This window comes from Megascapheus bottae, chromosome 17 (assembly GCF_031878675.1).
Source record: "Megascapheus bottae isolate mThoBot1 chromosome 17, mThoBot2.hap1, whole genome shotgun sequence".
In the NCBI taxonomy this organism is placed as follows: domain Eukaryota; kingdom Metazoa; phylum Chordata; class Mammalia; order Rodentia; family Geomyidae; genus Megascapheus; species Megascapheus bottae.
This window is the reverse complement of record NC_143525.1, coordinates 50,233,013-50,251,948: the sequence shown is the minus strand read 5'-3', so window position 1 is coordinate 50,251,948 and position 18,936 is coordinate 50,233,013. Positions and strand designations below refer to the sequence as shown.

General features: G+C 48.9%; 1 protein-coding gene across 1 annotated transcript in view; it reads right to left on the bottom strand.

Annotated features, from left to right (window-relative positions):
* Rptor (regulatory associated protein of MTOR complex 1) overlaps positions 1 to 18,936 on the bottom strand; it is a 267,055-nt gene that overhangs the window by 109,209 nt on the left and 138,910 nt on the right. The window contains exon 6 of the mRNA XM_090351345.1: positions 14,431 to 14,606. Within this exon, the coding sequence (XP_090207471.1) occupies positions 14,431 to 14,606 (176 nt within the window). The remainder of the gene's footprint in view (positions 1 to 14,430; positions 14,607 to 18,936) is intronic.

Below are 18,936 nucleotides of genomic sequence, written 5' to 3'. Positions count from 1 at the left end.
TTAGGAACATTTTTTCTCTGAAGATAATGTAAATAAAGTGTGTTAAAACTGACACATGACTTGGGGCAATCGAATTAATTCAAACAATATTCATTAAAGAAGTTTGTCAACAGAGCCTGTGAGTGGCTCACAACCTATGACCTGCTCACCTCATTCCAGGAATGAATATGTGACCTTTGAAAACAACAAGTTCCACGGTCTGCAAAGCACAATGGCAGCCTAGCACCCAACATGAAGACTGACTTTACAGCACTAGAGAAGTACTTACAACTGTCCATACATGTGACAGAATATTAAAGTTGAAAATGAAGCAGGCAGGTGCAGAGCGCAGCCAGGCTACGGCATGCCGAGGTAACTGCTTACAAGGCAAGTCAATATACCATGGAGCCATGCCCCGAGTCCTGCTTTTTGCTGGTTATTTTTTAAGGTAGTGTCTTCTTTCCTGCCCAGGCATACGCCTGGCTTCCCGTCATTGCTGGGGTGCCAGGCACGGGCCCCCACGCCCTGCTTTCCCTCACTGAGCTGGAGTAACATGGACTCTGCTGTCTGAGCTGGCCTGCAGCTTCAGTTCTGCTGATCTCAGGCGCCCACATGGTTTGGAATGGCAGGCAGGCAGCTTGTCATGACACTGCATCTACCTACAAGACCAGAAGGGGCTGCACAGCTGTTCGCAGGGCCGTACCTCGTCCTCAGTACCCCAAGGAGCCGGGGTACAGGCATGAGCCTCGGGCATCTCAGCTGGAAAGCCACATTTCAAAGAGAATAGCTAATTATTTGAATGCTTTCCTGCCAGAGGGATGGAGAGTGGGAAGAGTCTTGAGGACAGAGGGGCAGTCTGGTCCTGGATTCTGGGTGGTACCTCAGGCATACCAGCCAGAGCAGTGGCAGGCCCGGGTGACGCAGTGTGGACGGTGGGGAAGCAAGCAGGTCTGGCCTGGGCTCCCATGGGGCTCTGCTGTCCATCGGGCAGCTAACCATCTGGTCCTTCGCCACTCACATGCTGCTGTCTCCTGAATTACGTCTGCTCTGGGTTATTAGTGAAAAGCAAATGTGAAGCCATATGGGAAGTACCTTGTAAATTATAGAGTACTACACAGTGGATGCATGCCGGATTGCACTCCCCTCACACTTTCAAAGCAGTTGCACTCGTTATCTATTGCTGGGAAAGAGAGCCTCAGGCTCACACACTGATTGAAAAGGTAGCAATTAGAGTCCTGTCTTCCTATAAGGACTAGATGGCATTCAGACTCAAGTTCCTGCTCTCAGACCACAGTTTCTGGGTCCTGTTGCTAGCAGAGCTCCCTGCAAGGGTGAGGTGGGAGGAGCAATGACATTGTGATGGCACCTGGAGACCTGAACACAGCCTTCCTGGCATGCCTGCTTGAGCACGGCACTGCACACAATGTCCCCTGGCATCCTCCCTCCCTCTCCCACTCCCAGAGCTGCCTGCAGCAGTCAGGGTGCAGTCGACCGGCAGGGCAGAACGCAGAAGGATGACACCCATGTTTGTCTTTCAGAAAAGGCAGTGCCAGTGGCTCTCCTGTAATACTAGCTATTTAGGAGGCTAAGATCTGAGACTCACAGTTTGAAGCAGCTCAGGCAGAAAAGCCAAAGAGAAGACTTATGCCCAACTAATTACTCAGAGGTCAGAAGTGGAGCTGTGACTCAAGTGGTAGAATGCTATCTCTGGGCAAAAAACCTCTTAGGGACACTGCCCAGAACCTGAGTTCAAGGCCCAGGACCAGCACCAAAAAGGGCAGTTTACTGGTAACATCAGGTCAGCAATGTGTTCCTGAGAAGGCCCTGCCCCCGTCCTGCAGGCTGTCCAGTCTCCACTCCCTGGGAAGCTGCATTCCAGAGGAGGCAGACCAGAAAAGCACTTGGCACCACGCTGGTGGACGCTGAGCAGCCTGCTGTGTGTAGGCCAGACCCTGGCCAGGCAGCAGGCCTGCTCCGGCCACAAGGCCCCGTGGCTGGCTGTGCAGCAAACCCGAGGTGCACATCAAAATAAAGGGAGGGGCTTGCCCACAAGCTTCAAGTCTAACAACTGGCATGGGGTGAGAAAAAGAAAAACGGCCACATAAAGGAGGGGATGTTTTCAACGGCTTCTGCACACACTCAGAGAACACGCCGCTCACCACCAACGAGGAAATTCACCTCTCCGTGGAGATACCACTCACCGCAGCTTAATTCAGCTGTGACTGTGGCACCTCTTCCGCTCAGCTTTGGCTGGCAGACATGAATGTCCCCGCAGGGCACTGGTGATGAACTGCGGGGGAAGCTCTAGTGTCAGGAGCCATTAGGAACGTGCTGTGCTGGGAAACGGCCCACCCGCCTGGGCATCCTCATTACCAACGCGGCCACACGTGTGGTGGGCACGGCTTGGCATGCTACTCTCTGACAGGAAGGAGTCATGAAGGTCTCTGCGCCTCCAGAGACCCCATGGCCAGACATGTGCACAAAGCAGGGCTTTGAGCCTTCGGTGGGCACTGCCGCCACCAGAGCCAGAGGCGGAAGGGGGAAGGCACTGACACTCCTCTTTCCTACGAGGTAAGGGAACCCCACGAAGGGGTGAGAGCTGGGTCTGCCGTCAAGCCTGCCCACCCCCACAAGGCCTTCAGGAAGGAGCTGGATGTGATATGCAGGAAGACTCTGGATGGTAAAGACTCACTTATCTAAAATTCAGTGCCAGGCCAGCACTACGACCCGCTCGGTGTCCATGAGGCAGGAATCCACTCAAGACAGCTCCTGTAGGTACTGGACTGCGAGGTGAGGGGGTGCGGGTCTGCTTCTGTGCTCTGCCCTTCTGTGTTCTTCTCCCCAGTGAGCTGGGACAGCCTCCACACACAGTCCACAGACAAGCACCTTCCCTGGCACGCCGTCATTACACCTGCCAACGTGCCTCCCCTCTCCGACCCCAGGGCTTTATTTTTCTGTTTCTCCTTTTCTTTTTAATTAATTTCCTGGGGTAGGGTACAAATGAAGGTAAGGAGAGCTGTCCCTGCTCGGTGCCGCGTGGTGCTCACATAGCCCAGTGCTCTTCCCCAGTGCTCACTCACATAAAGGAGCTCTCCTGGGCTCTCCCAGCAGACACCAGTCCCTGGAGGGCAGTGACTCAACCTTGCCGGACCTCCAGCTGCTTTGAGCCAACTCTGCACAGCATGGTTTCTTGAATAATTATTCACAACTGGTAACATTATCCCAAATGAAAGAGATGGAAAGAATTCCAGGGGCCCTCCACATCACCCCCATTGCCTAAGTGAGCAGGCCAAGGGCTGCTGCGGTTTGGATGAGTGTGTCCCCGAGATACTTGTGTGGGAAGGAAATCCTAATGTGACCGTGTGGGAGAGGGGCATCTGAGAGGTGACTAAGTTTCCTCCACAAGAGGCAGTGGGCTCCAGCTGATCCCTTTCTGCCTTCTGCCACACAAGGATGCAGCAAACCTCCCTTCTGGAGGCCTGAGACCAATCTCTTCAGAAAAGGAGCCTGCTGCTGCCTGGCCTCTGGACTTCTCAGCCTCCAGTCTATCTGGGGTGAGCAGCATGGACAGATGAAGACACAAATATGATAAAATTCAGTTGCTCAGCACAGCACCTGCTACAAAGCAGGCGCTGCTGACAGCAGCGATCCATGTCTGAACTCTTTGGGGCCTCCTCTACCCTGGGTCCAGGTCATCATTCTTGCCCTCACATACTGCAGGCACATAAGCCCAGGAACATGAGCGGGACGTATCTGCCAGGACTGCTGTATAAAGCTGCTTACAGAGGAGACACTACCTCCAAGGTACAGTCCTTCTATTCTCTTCCCTGTCTCCAAGATAAAAGTGTGCACCTCTCCCTTAACATTACCTTTTCCCAGAAGACAGAAACTTGATCTCATAGATCTTTATTATTTTACATATGCTCACTGGCCACCTGGAACAGAGTAAGTATTCAATCCACTCAGGAGCTATTCAGGAGGCTGAAATCTGAGGACTGTTGTTCAAAACCAGCCTGAGCAGACCAATCTGTAAGTCTTATCTTCAACTAACACACACACACACACACACACACACACACACACACACACACACACACACACACACAGTTACCAATTCTAGCCAGGTGGCTCATGCCTGTAATCCTAGCTACTCAGGAGGCTGAGATCTGAGGATCACAGTTCAAAGCCAGCCCAGGCACTAAAGATCTTGAGATTCTTATCTCCAATTAGCCACTAGAAAACTGGAAGTGGTCCTATGGCTCAAGGAGTAGGGCAGTATCCTTGAGCTGGAGAGCTTTTTTATCTCAGAATGAACAAGTACTAGGCTGATCCATGATGTAGAACCACTATTCTTCCTTTTTTTGGGGGGGAGGGGGGGAGGGGTGCCCTGGTCCTGAAACTCTGGGTCTGGGTGCTCTCCTTGAGCTCCTTCGGCTCATGACTAGTGCTCTAACATCTGAGCCACAAAACTACTTCTGGCTTTTTCTCTGTGACTAATTGGGGGTAAGAATCTCATAGCTCTTCCTGACTAGGCTGGCTTCGAACCCTGATCCTCAGATTTCAGCCTCCTGAGTAGCTAGGAATGCAGGCTTGAGCCACTGCCCCCAGCTATGGAGAATCTTCTTAACCTGAAAGTCAGGGTTAGTGTCTAATATAGCATGCAGTGGACTCTGAACCCTGCTTGAACTATCCTGCAGCAGGGACACGGACACAATGAGCACAAATAACAAGATGCTGGAAATCCAAAGCAGCTGAGCCCCTGTGTTAATGACACCTCGTACAAACAATGCTGGCAACACTGTGACACCATCTGCACGGTCAGACGAGACAACACCCACGCTCTGGCACTCAGAAGATGCCATCTAAGAAGCACCTCAATTCAGCCAAAGTATACATGAAAGGAGAAGGAAAATGATTTCGGTAACACATGCCCAGGGACGCTGAGATCAGGTGACCACTACACAAAGGTCACAAATGTTTCTGTTAAACATGCAGGTGTATGCATCACAATTTTTAATGCAACAGAATATTGAGGACGAAGAGTTGTAGGGGTGGATTTACTTCTCACAGAAATCAGACAAGAAGTCGGACTCCCATTAAAATGCACACAAGTCAGAAGATGCAAAGAGGCAATCAAGCCGCTCACATGTAACTGTTCTCTACTTGTGACATAGTTCAGCCCCCTACAGTCCACATTTCAAACAAGACTGCAGTCTATTTTCTAATACAGTCTAATACTGTCAGCAGTGCTGACAGTATCAGAACGGCGGATGGGAGGAGACCCATCAGCTGAGGACAGTAAGGACAAATTAATGACTCGGTGGCTGAAGGCGTATCATCTGACCTGCCCTCCGCCTGCTCCTCTATGCTCTGCATCCATATGGTGCTGCTGAGTGAGCCACACGCATGCACACTGCAGCACGCACTTCTCGCAGAGGACAGACTCGTGGAAGTCCGCTGAGGCTCTTACCTCCAATCAACTACTCAAAAAGGCCACGTTGAGCCAGGAGCTATGGTAGCTCACACCTGCAATCTTAGCTATTCAGGAAGCTGAGATCTAAGAATTGCCTTTCCTGGCACTAAAGAACATGAGGCACTTATCTCCAATTCATCACTAGAAAAGGGGAAGTGGTGCTAAGGGTAGGGCAGTAGCCTTGAGCTGAAGAGCTCAGGGACAGCAGTCAAGTCCAGAGTTCAAATCCTATGACCCACAAAATAAAATAAATCAATAAGCAAGCAAGCCAGACGTTAGAAGTGGCCCTGTGGCTCACGTGGTAGAGCACTAGCTTCCAGCACCCAAATCAGAGCTCAAGCCCCATGACTGACAAAAGCAAAAACAAGCACGCAAACAAAAGCCAGAAGTGGTGCTATTGTCCAATTGGTAGAACATTCTCCTTAAGCAAAATAAGTCCAGACTGCGCAGGGCCAGAGTTCAAGCCCCCAAATGGGTAAAAAACAAATCAAATCAATAAAAATAATAAAGATGCCTTGAAAATGGGGAGGGGAATTATAGAGGAAGTGAATACAATTAAATTTAATTAGATGCATGGAAGTATCACAATGAAACTCCCTTTGTAATGAATATATGCTAATAAGTGTTAATAAAAATAGATAAATCCCCTTAATTTATTTAGTTTATTTCTTAGGGGAATAAACTGATTTTCAACTGTCCTAGCTACCTAAAATTTGGTCACTTTAGTCAACATTTTGGTAGTAAATTAACAGCCATTAAGGCATTATTTCTTCGCTTTGACCCTATCTGGTGACAGTAAGTGTTGTGGCCATTCTTCCGTGTGGCTCCCCTGGGCTCCCTTACCTTCGGATGCCCCTAGCTGCGCACAGGGGAGGACAGACACCAGCAGGCCTGGGCTCTGGTGGTGAGGATGGGTGCACCTCCCACCTTCTGACTGTGTCCAAACGACCAAACTAACGGGTGCCTGCCTTCCTGGGCTTTCATGCAGTGTGTGTGCGTGCGTGCATGCGTGCATGTGTGCGCACGCGCACTGAAAGCACTTGTAATTTTTGTGTTTAAATTACAAAAAGTATTGTGCCATAAATCTAATCCTAACTATTACTTTTTCACCCAACACTGTGCATTTAAAAACAGTTAAATCAACTTTAATGAGGTACCATTTGCATGCCATGAAACGCACTATCTCAAGATTTACACTCTGCAGCTTTGACAAATGTGTCTCCGTTACCACCATCACCAGAGCTCCACGGAGGACATTTTCATCACACCCAAGACTCACTCCCACCCCCACGCCTAGCCCTGTCCAGCAAGCGCAGCTCCTTTTTTGTTTTTGGCTAGTCCTGGGGCTTCGACTCAGGGCTCTAGGAGAGCGTTCTGCTTCTTGCTTTTTTCTGTGTATGTGGTACTGAGGAATGGAACCCAGTGCTTCATGAAGGCTAGGCAAGCACTCCACCACCGGGCCACGCTCCCAAACATTATACATCTGCCTTCCTGGCCTTCACATGTCCCAGACTGAACCCCCAACCCACTGTGAGCTGGCTTATGTTTGTAAGACATCAAAGAGCAGATATTTCTAGTTACCAGTGTTCAGTGGACTTTGACTATCATGTTTAAGAAATCATACATAAAGCTTGGTTTTGTCTTCCTAGTATGTGTAATGATAAAGATGTTAATTCTGCAGAATGGCGTGAGTTAAAGCTCTTCAAACAGAACTCAAATCCAGAGCATGGACTGAGCCCCACTGTGAGCTCTCAGATACCCTTGCTCAAGACAAAGTCAGGCTGCGAGTAGGCGGCCCCGCCCTCCATGCCATGTCCTAACCCCCTGCCCTGCAGAGCCCACGCGCTTTACACAGAAAGCAATCTGCTTCCTCCCAGAACTGTCCTGCCATATCCTTTGCACCTCTATGAGACTTACACAAAACACTGTATCTGTAGACCACGTAGGAGAGAAGTTTAAAATCTGAGTCTTTCAATTATTAAGTACAGCAGTACATGCTCCATTATTTATATCTTTAACCTCTCAGTAGTGCTTTCGTTTTGTGAGCACAGATCTTGCATATACTTATTCCCAAATTGAATTTATTTTTTGGACAAATTTATTTCCCATTCCAATGATGTCTGGGTAATTATCTTATGTCCTGGAAGTCTGCTAAAATGAGTTATTAGTTCTAGTGACTACTGAGTTCTCATGTCTTTCTATGTAATCATGCTGTATGTAAATAAATGAGGTTTTATTTCCATCCTGGCATTCAGTGTGTCCCTCCCCCACCCCTACTCTTGTGGCCATAATGGTTTCCAGAACAACACGGAATAGGAATGGGGAGAAGCTCTCCAGTCCGCGGGAAAGGCTCTGCCTGGCAGGTTGTTGAGTTCAATGTGAACTGAGCACTGCCTGTGTGTGGCATGTGCTGGTCAGGAACAATGGTGTCCCTGTCCTCTATGTCAGACTTCCACCTTCTCTTCTCTACCTCTCCTCTCTACCCCCCTTTCTACCTCCTTCTGTCAAGAAGAAACCACTTTCCTTAGGTAACAGTTACACATTCTAGACATATATTTATGGAGTTTTAAGATCATTACCTTAGGATCTTCTATGTTCATATTCTAGTTCTTGCTTCCTTGCTCCTTAGTCTTCTTTTACTCTTTTCATATTTTCTACTCCCATGGGAATTCCTTCACCCACTCTTCTAGCTCTGATTTGTTTTGATTAATTTACGTCCCCAATGCTGCTTCTCAATCTACCTCTTCAATCACATCTTCACACTTGGTGTCTCCAACAGAACGGTCTATTAGTCATACTGAATGATAGTCACTGTAATATTCCCCTTGGTTAATGTGGCGGTGTCAATTCTCTTTGCCAGGAAGAGGCAGCACAGATTCTCCCCACTTTTTCCTTCCCTGTGGAGCCCCTCCCATAGCCAAGCAAGGGAACCACATAGGACAAGATGAGGAGAGTCAGACACATGGTCAGAAAGCTGCCTCGCATGCTCTTGTCTGTGCTCTGAGATCCCCGTCCACATCGCAGACTCTGTTCCTGTCTCCATCCCAACCCCGGCAGGGAGCCAACAACCTCTGACCCAGTCTCACTCTGCCCTGTGGGACCTGGAGGATGAAGCCCAGAGGATGGAGTCAGCAAGCAGGACCATTCTATGTATTTTCATTCTTTCTTATAAATCATGTGTGCACATAGTACATGCTCAGTATGTCAGTACTAGGCTTCAACTCAGGGCCTTGCACTTTTGCTCGGCTTATTTGATCAGGCTGGCATCCTACTACTTAAACCATGCCTCCAGTTCTATGTTTTTGCTAAGGGCAGAAAAAGAGTCTTACAAACAACAGATGACTCCAAAATCTACTAGAAAGCCAGGACCAAGTTTGCAAAGGAGCAGAGGATGGCTAAGGCCCTATTGTGAAGCCCTCCGAATGGTGGAGTCATTTGTTCACAAATGGATTCCAACCGCACCGCTCCATAACTAAGGGCTACAACACAAAGTGCAGGTGTGTGGAAAGAAGGGCCAGGCAGCGCTTCTTCCCGTGTAGCAGGCAGGCAATGGCACTGGGATCAGCTTTTTCAAAAAGAAGGAACAGAGCACAGTGCCCAGGCATGGTGGAGGAACTGAGGGCAGGAAATGACCTCTAGCTTCAAAGAAGTTTCCTTTCAGAAGATACCTGGGAAAACAAGTAGTTAACTACCACTTGATATTTCAAAAAATCCCTGTTTCCAAAAGCAAGGCGAATGCCACAGCAATGACTGAAACGAAGCAGGCAGGTACACTGCGCAGCCCGGCCAGGCACAATGATGGACAGCTCCGTATCGCCTGCACTTCAGGCTGTGTTCACGGTTGCCACCTCTTGCTGGGCAAAGAGAGAGAGAGGCTTCCATGCTAGCTAACATGCATTAACACAGCACCATTAACGTTTAACTCCTTGAAATCCTCCACCTAATCGGAAGGGAGGAAATGGGTTTCATGACCTCTCTTCAATCCAAAACAACATCTATCATTTTCATTACTAGACAATATGACTGCATGCTGCACAAGGCAACAGGCATTCGTCTAATTTACAGCAGGTCCCACAGCAAATAAAGCACCCCTGGATTATAATTTTCGGTAGTACACAAATAATAAATACCCATAATAAATTTAAAATGGTATTATGCCACTCAGTCAAAGAAATAGAAAACAGCCAGAGGGGGGAAAATGTATCCTGGATTCTTATACTATATTGATACATAATGGTGAGTAAGGTAATTACTTATACAGACTAGTGTAATTGCTCATTTCAGTATTATTGAAATCAGCTTCCGAAGCTAAGAAAGACTAATGTAAAAACAGCAGAGGAAACAAACAAACAAAACAACCCAGAGAGCAATGTCTTCCATTGAAGCCTTGATCATCACTTACGATTCATAAATATACTTGAGGACACAGGCATACACATAAGTTGTATTTATAAAACAAGACTATATCATGTCTACAAAACATCTAAGCAACCATGTCTTATACAAGGTCTGCTATATTTTTCAAAGCCATCCAGGAACAAACTGGGAAATGAAGCAGAGGAGAAGGGAATGGGAGAAGAGGGAACTAAAGAGGAGGAAAGGGTGAGAGAAGGAGAGGGGAGGAAGGGAGAAGGGGAGGGAAGGACAGAGATAAGAATGGCAAGCCCTTGGTCTCATTCAAAGAATTCAGAGTTTTAAGAGAGCAAGAATCACTGGCATAAAAGGAAATTGCACCTTCATAGTAGACGAAGGGTGGACAGCTTGACCAAGCTGCAAAATGTGGTATCTTGGACACTTTTATGTGCGGTGGGAGATGAAGCATGTCAATTTTGTGAATACTGTTATGGGGTTTTCCAAGGACTAGTAAGGCTTTTTCAGCAATCAGGGGACAGGGAGGGCCATGACAGAGTAAGGGCCAAGATGACATTTGAGACATGGGTAGAAGAGATGATAGCTCCCGGAAACACATGGGCACTGAACCAAGAGGCAGTTTCGGCTGTGGTCAACCATGGCTGGGGGACTGTTTGGGAGGCAGGAGGCATGGATATTTGGCAACGAATTCTTGGCTATCATACTGCATTGGTGGCTTTATTATTCCTTTCTGCCTGCCTTCCCTATCTAAGGGCATTCATTTCCTGGATCACTTTCTGTTCAGGAGATAACATGGCACTCATTTACAGCTAGATTCTGAGTCTATTTGGTGGGGCAGGAACTGCCCTACAGCCCAAACTTTGGCCCATTGCCTGTTTTTATAAGTAATATTTTATTGGAGCACATACATACTCATCTGTTTACCTTCCATCCACAGCTCCTTCCCACTACAACAGCTGGAACTTCCGATCCAAAGGTGACCCTTCACAGAAAAATTGGATATCAATTGGGCGCTGGTGGCTCACGCCTGTAATCCTAGCTACTCAGAAGGCTGAGATCTGAGGATCCAGGTTCAAAGCCAGCACAGGTATGACAAAGTGTGTGAGACTCTTATCTCTAATTAACCACCAGAAAACTGGAAATGGTGCTTGGTTCAACATGGTAGAATGGTAGCCGTGAAATGAAGAGCTCAGGAACAGCACCCAGGCCTAGAGTTCAAGAACCATGGATGATCAAAAACAAAATCTCATATTGTTACAGTATCTCACTTTGTTATCTGATATGTTGAATTTATTTGTATTTGGTTATTTGAAATTTGATAGGGAAGGGAGGAAAACCAAGACGGGTGGGGGGGTGAGGGGGAGGGTAATGGGTACCAAGACATGTGAAAGGGTATCAATGTATGTAAATTAATGTACCTTCTATCTGGCAAATATCATGTAACCCTTTTATTAATTACAATAAAAATATATTAAAAAAAAACAACAAAAAAACCCCAAAATGAAACAAAAAGAGAAAAGTCTGATACCTAGTGAGAGCTACAGAGATCCCCCAAGTGCTGGTTAAAAACCAGGAACATGGACTGGGAGTTTGGCCTAGTGGTTAAAGTGCTTGCCTAGCATGCACGAAGACCCGGGTTCGATTCCTCGGTACCACATACATAGAAAAAAGCCAGAAGTGGTGCTGAGGCTCAAGTGGTAGAACTCTAGCCTTGAGAAAGTCCAAGGACAGTGCTCAGGCCCTGGGCTAAAGCCCAGGACTGGCAAAAAAAAAAAAAAAACCAGGAACATCAACACACTGAAATGGTAATCTGACATTTACCAAGAGCTTTTAATGGTCTAATGGAGATGACCTCAATATAATGCTGCGGTTTAAGTACATGAAATGGTAAATTTAGTCTTCGTAAGGGGGAAAATTGGTAGTCAATATACCAAAAGAAGGTTGATATTCTAAAAACATGAATAAATACTGTCTAACTATGTCCTCTTCAATCTCATTTGAAAGCATGTTTTTAAATTCAACTGTTACAAAGAAGTGCACATTTTCCCTGCTGCATCCAGAGGCAGTGGCCAGTCAGCAAAGGCTCCATTCAATCTAATTTCAGGACCTCACTAAGCCTTAAAGTATTTTCCTGTAATAGATCTGCCCACCAGAGACCGGACTCTATTACTCCATGTCTGGATATCCAAGGACCATTATCCTCACCATGACAGACTGATTTCAAAGTCCATCTAATGATAACTGAATTAATTTCATCTGTTCTGCACTGTACTTCCTACAAAAATTTAATTATGTGGTTAGTACAAAAAGGATCTTAGGTAGCTGTGACAGGAATCCGTTGCCCACTGTGAGAGAAAGTCTACTCTCTAACCACACGCGGGCCACCAGCTACTTCTTCAGGAGAGCAGGCAGCTGCCTACGAGCAGTCTAGTCTGTGTCACTCTGGGCTTGGGGAAGAAGAGGAGCTCCCCAGCTCCCCAAATGTGAGGAGGGGAGATGGGAGGGGGAGCAGCGTGGAAGGTGCAAGCAGGTGCATGTGCCTGGTGGACATAAGCCCGCGTTCTGTCCCCTTGGCACCCAAGAGCCCAGCAACCCCTGCCCCACAGTGTGGGGGCAGGGTCTGATGGCAGAGCTGCTGCAGTGTGCACTGTGGGGCTGATCAGCCGAGACACAATGACACTGGAAAACCCAAGGAGAAGGCAGGCAGAGGGGCAAGCCACACAGCCAGTTCTATGGGGACTTGTGGCTCCTGCAGAAGCCAGAGCCCCTTGCTGCACTGTATTTTCCACTTTCCTGCTTTATTCTTCCCCAGATCAGAACTGCCCTGATCTAATGGTCTGAGCAAGACGGGGGGTTGCACAGCTGTATCAGATTACTCAGGTCACTTTCCTGTATCTCTATCTTAGGGCCCCCACAGTTCTAGGAGGTCAGATCATTCAGAGCCCCTTACAATCTGGCCACGCCTCTGTGTCTGATGGAGCTGACCTCCACTCTTAGGATGTGGTAGTCCATGAGGGTCTGTCTGTGTACACCTGCTCCTCTTGCAACCCTACCATCAGAACACTCAGCCCTCAATCCTGGCTCCTATGAGGATGCTCAGATCTCTGGGGTCTGGGGGACTTCCCTGTCCTCTGGCACAGGGCAGCCCCAGGCACCATCAATTCACTTAGCCCTGAATCACCAATTCAGACTCTTTGTTTTGCATAAAATGTTACATTGAAAATACGAACTTGGGCCAGGAGTTTGGCCTAGTGGTTAAAGTGCTTGCCTAGCATGTATGAAGACCCGGGTTCGATTCCTCAGTACCACATATATAGAAAAAAGCCGGAAGTGGTGCTGAGGCTCAAGTGGTAGAGCTCTAGCCTTGAGAAAATCCAAGGACAGTGCTCAGGCCCTGAGCTCAAGCCCCGGACTGGCAAAAAAAAAAAAAAAAAAGAAAAAAGAAAATACGAACTTTCAGCATGCATCTTATCTCAGCAGGGACGCGTGGTGTCTCTCTGCAGTCCCCAGAAGGCTCAGCTCGGCTGCCCTGGCAGCTGTGGCAGGGAAGCTCAGCAGAGACACAGCTGGTCTCCCCGCTCCCCCCCTACCCCCTAGGCAGCCCTTCTCCTCTCGGTCATCTCTAACTTTCTAGGCAAGCATTCCACTACTAGGCTACGCTCCCTAATGCCACAGGAAGGCCTGGCAGTGTGCTCAAGCCCTGGGGTTGGAGGGGATGGCAGGGAATCCACAGCCATGGGCGAAGGCCAGCTGCCACTTCCTCTCTCCCCCCACAGGGATGAGGCTACAGACAAAACAGCAAAATCATGCTCCTCTAGCTCAGCAGTGCTGCAGCCTGATGGCATCCAGAAGCGTCTCCCAGGATCACCACTGTGTCACTTATCCCCCAGGGGCCCACACTCCCGGAAGCTTCTTTCTCTGGAGAAAGGCCCAGGACACTGAATCTGGGTTGCTGGTAAACCTGGGTGGAGGCCCCGCCAAGGATGCAGTGTGCCACCTCGGCTGCCGCCCACTACGGAGTATTTCTTTGCCATCTGGACAACACTGCCTCATGAGGGCCTAGCAGCCAGCACAAAATGGAAGTGAGTCATAAAGAGCAGAGCTTAGCCGCCTGGGAGGTCAGGTTTGGAGGCAGGCTGTGGCACTCTGGGACATCCCCGGCCCCGGGGTCTCAGGCAGGCTATCTGGGAATACCACAATCCCGCCGTGCACTGGACTCTAAAAAGAATGGTGGCGGGTCATAACTTTCATTTTTTTTCTCTTTTAGGCTGCTAAGAAAAAATTGAAGGATGATACTTCAAGCAAAGAATGAAATGACTTTTTTTTTTTTGGCCATAATAACCTTTTCCTTCCAAAAGAAAGTGTGTTGCCAGTAAGACCAATCTTAGTACCACCTAACAGTGCTTTCACATGAAAGAAGGTGTGCACGGGGGATTCTGGGAAACCATCAAGCAGCAGACTGCATGTGGCCCGGGCCAGGAGAGACACACACTCGCTCACCAAGAGTAAATCCTGGGTGTCTGCCTAGAGAAGACCAGACCTGGAAAATGGGGCAAGTACCTTTAACTCTGGGGTTGGAGATGCAGCCACTGTGGCAGGGAACTTACCAGCGCAGGGCAATCTTGATGGGGGTGGTGAGGCAGGATGTGAACAGGTCGGCCGGGAGGTCAGGGATCATGGGCAGGAGCTCATTGGCCTCACAGGCTGCCAGCTGGATACAGTTCTTCATGGATGGGGGCAGGGGCATCTGGGCGAGGGGGTGGTTTGGGTTAATCGCAGCTACCTATGGAGAGAACACGGGAAGGACAGGCTTAGCCGGGGAGGAGCTCGAGGGCCTACTGCAGAATCCTCTCCTGGAGAGTGGAGACAAGGCTGGGAAGCTCATGGGAAACAGTCCCCGAAGCAGAACATGACGGCACAGCAAACTCGTTTCCTTTGGAATCCTGCCTCCATGACCACACCAAGCCCACGGGGCCTGCCGGGCCCTGCTGTGTCCGTTGATGCTCAACACGCCATCTTTAAGCTAGCATAGCCTTATTTAGGTTGAACATGGCATGAAAAATGCAAAACAAGATGCCGAGTGACGGCTGGAGCAAGCATGCCCAGCACAGCCAGGTGGGTAGAGCATTTTCCCCTATGGTCCCAGTATTCTAACAAATGTGCACTGATAATTGAGGAGGAGATTGTCATGTGCTTGGTGGTACAGTGACGCCGTTTGTTGAGGCCCAGGGCCGGGGTAGGGTGGAGGTGTCACTGCAGTCTGGGAAGGAAGGCCCCAAGCTAACTACAGCACACGAGGGGAGAGTGAACACATTTATCCCATGATTTAATGAAGTCTAGTTAAAAGTGTCAATCTTGCTCTCTTGCTTGCTTTTTGAGACAGACGGGGTCTTCGGGGCTGGCCTTGAAACTGCAATCCTCCTGTCTTAGCTTTCTAAGGACTGGGTGTGCAGGTGTGTGCCAGCACATCCAAGCTGCCAAAAGCATTATTCTCTTAACGAATGCTTAAAAAAATGACAGGACTGGCTGACACTTGGCTTAGGGAATTGTCACATGTCCCTGCTGTACCACCAAAGCCATCACATCCAAATGAATGAGGCCCAGACACCACAAGCACAGGGCTTCCTTCCTCTGCCTCACACCAGGCACGTGTGTGCCAACACGGGAACCGGTCACAGGCCTTGTTGTCATTTCTTGAAAGAGCACACCTCAGGAAAACCCACGAGGTTCGGAAGCAAGGTTGACTAAGCGTGATGCCTGGAGGGGGGGTGTGTGTGGAGAACTGTGTGTGGGCACACGGCGCGGAAGCCCCTGACAGGCGTTCACGGAGCACAGGTGAGAACCCTTCATCCATGAAGGGCCTTAGCCTCCAGAGGCGAAGGGCAGGCAGCCACGCCCACCTCGGGGCCTGCGAGGACCAGAGGCACGTGCATGGCGCGTGCGCTAAGGAGGGGAAGTCCCAGGCATCCCAGACCACGTGTCAGCTGACTAACAAAAGCAGACCTCAGGGCAGAGGCAAAGGAATCACTTAAGACTGGAGAGACATTTGCATTTTCATTAGTTGGCCTAAATTACTATGTTGAAGAATAACGTGTCGGCAACCAAGATACTGAAATATTAACCTGGAAAAAAATCCTGCCTATATGCTTGCCCACACAAGGTCCAGGAACCCCGTCCCCATCCCCACCCTCTTCACTCACCGATGTGTTCCACACACATTATTTGGCCATAATGAAAAGTAATATATTATGGAGCCCCAATTTAATCCAAACCATCTTGGTTAGGGGTTTGACAAACACAGCTCCATCTCTAACCTGATAAGATGAAGCAGAATGCCAGGCAGAACATGCTTCTGATGGGGTTTTATTTCTTTACAGCACTGCTCTACAGCGAGGACCAGGAACGTGGTATCACGGAGCACTCTTCACATGGCCTCCAGAGTCTTCTGGTGATTTGTGACTTCAGTGACAACCCAGGCTTGTGTTATAAACTCCATGGGTGCAGACCACATTGCCACACCAACCACCGCAGTCAGAAAGGAGGCGAGCAGGGAGGCAGCATTTCTACCCGGGGAGGGCAGGGACTGTACACAGCTGCTTTAAGACTTGTAGAGATTGTGTATGCGTCACCACTTTCGCCCCTTACTGCCAGCTCCTTCTAGTTGCACAGGCGTCACACCATTCCTCAGAGCTCTTTTGCATAGTGATCCTTTCATCTGCTCTGTAACACTAACTTCATTCTCAAAGATGTTCGACAATGAGGAAACAGGCTTCAGGGAACAAAAACTCTGTCTGTCTGTCTGGTTAATATAAGGCCACAGAGGCTAGCAGCTGCTCCTGATTGCAGGACACTTTTTATTCCATCATCTCATCTGATTCTTCTTGAGTCTATTCCAGGTACCCACGATACCAAGGTTCCAGCATGTTCAGTACCCTTTAAATGCAGTATTCCCCAAAGTGTGCTGGCTCCTTGCTAGCCAACCTGGTGACAGTGGTATATAATGCGCTGTCATTTCACTGCTCATTAATGCTTGCTGTAACAGCTCAATCCCCTCTAATGGAATGTACTAACGGTTGCATGTTTTATCAGTAATCATCTCTACTACAGAAACAGAAAACTCAAAGTACAAATCAAATGCTTGTATATGCAATATCAAAACCAATATAAATACATCTTTTAATAAAAACTGCCATTTTTATGTGTAATATAAAATGTGCCATGTTATGTGGGGGGGGAGGTTTGCTGGGCTTCCCACAGGCTAGACTAATACTCTAGCCCTGTTCTAACGATTTTAAATGTACAGTTCAGAGTTGGGTGGTACTAAGTACCACCAGAACTCAGCAGATTCTTTTTTTCTTTTTTTAAGAAGAGAGAAGGCAAGATTGCGTGCAAAACCATTTTCTGGGCTCCGGCTTTATAAGCTAAAATAGATCAACAAAGCAACCGGCTCTGCACAGGAAATTAGTTTCCGGTCTGTCGCATCAGCCCTGCTATGCAGGATGATGGGTCTGGGCATGATCTCATCTACAGCTCGGCGGCCCTGGGTCATGCGGGGGCCAGGCAGGAGCCCTGGCGTCTGAAGCGGCATCAGAGGATGGCCCTCAAGGCCTGGCACTCACGGGCTGGTGGGGTCGCTTAATACCCGGACTTGGTGGGAAAAGGCTGGGAAGGAGGGACTGGTGTGGGCTCTAGGAAGGCTGAGCAGACTGTAGCAAACAAAGGTAGTCTTCAAATGGGAAATGTAGCCTTAGCGATGTCTGGAACTGCTAGCAGACTGACGTTATTTTAATAAGCAGCACTAACTACCACTGGGCATATAAGTATAGGGATGGCTGACATGTGATTAAAAAGGAAATAACGGTAAGAGCAGGAACGGCTACTTATCCAACAACTAAATCCACTATCCTTATTGTCCTTGTTAAAGATCCTGGTATTCTCATAGCATAGAATGCAAAGACTAGAAGTTTCCTCACTGAACAGAGCTGAGAACTGAACAGTTTCTCTTGCCACAAACGCTGAAGACCACAGTGCTTTGCCGTCCGTTTGCACAAACTTGCTGTTTCTGAAGAGCCGAAACAGCTTTTCGCACCAGGCTCCAGGCCTCCGCCAGGCCAGCAGGACTCAGGGAAGCTGGCAGACAGGTGCCAGCTGGATGGAGCCTGGTGCCCCGCAGTAGTGGTGCTGGTGGGTTAGGTGCATCGTGCACCCTGCCTGGTATAGAACGGGGGATATAGAGACACCCTACCCAGGCAGTGGCAGGGAGGCAGGGAGGGAGGAAGGAGGCAGGCACTCTCTGGGCCCCAGGTGGCCCCAGGTTCAGCAGCATAAGGCACCAGACCCACCATGGTATGTGTCTGCTGGGCTCAAGGGTGTGCATTCACCAACCACATAATGGTGGGCTGCCCCGAATGCATAGCAGAGCTCTGCCTCGGGGCAAGTAAACCCAAAGATGTCAACAGCAGCCACAGCCGCACATCTGGCATTCTAGGAACGGGTTCTGCCAATGAACAATACTTCTCAATCTTGCTAGAATACAAAAAGTCCCATTCCAACACAAGTCACTTCCCACACATTGTTTCAGCTTTGATGTGTCTAAGGCACTGACCCTTTAATTGAAATTATTCTCCAGAAATTGCCTGCAGGTTAAGGCTAACTGCTCTCCCTTGCCTGGAAAGGCCACCAGGCAGAGCTGTGCACACTCCAGCTGCAGCAGTGCTCTAAAGAGCTGGCCGAGCACATGTCCCCGCACACAGCACCTCTGCCAGACAGCCTTCTCCCAGAAAAGTGGAGAGGCTCAGCCTGGAACAGTTTTCATCCTGAAACTCCCCGGAGACTTATGGAAGACTTGGGAAGTATCCAGGAAAAGCTTCAAATGTGATTCTCTCCACCCAGCTGTCACAACTGCTGCCTCGCCCACACTCCATGGAGCTAGGAGGCTCCAGCTCTTGAGAAAGCAAGCAGGCAGTTTCCAGGCCTATGGCCGTATGCTCCAGCTTGGGGCAGTGCCCACTCTACTCCCTTGCTCCCTTTCTCACACATACATAAGAGATGTGTTTGTGAAGACATGGAGGCACACAGGTGCCAGGACTGCCATCTCCTGGGATACTTTGAGC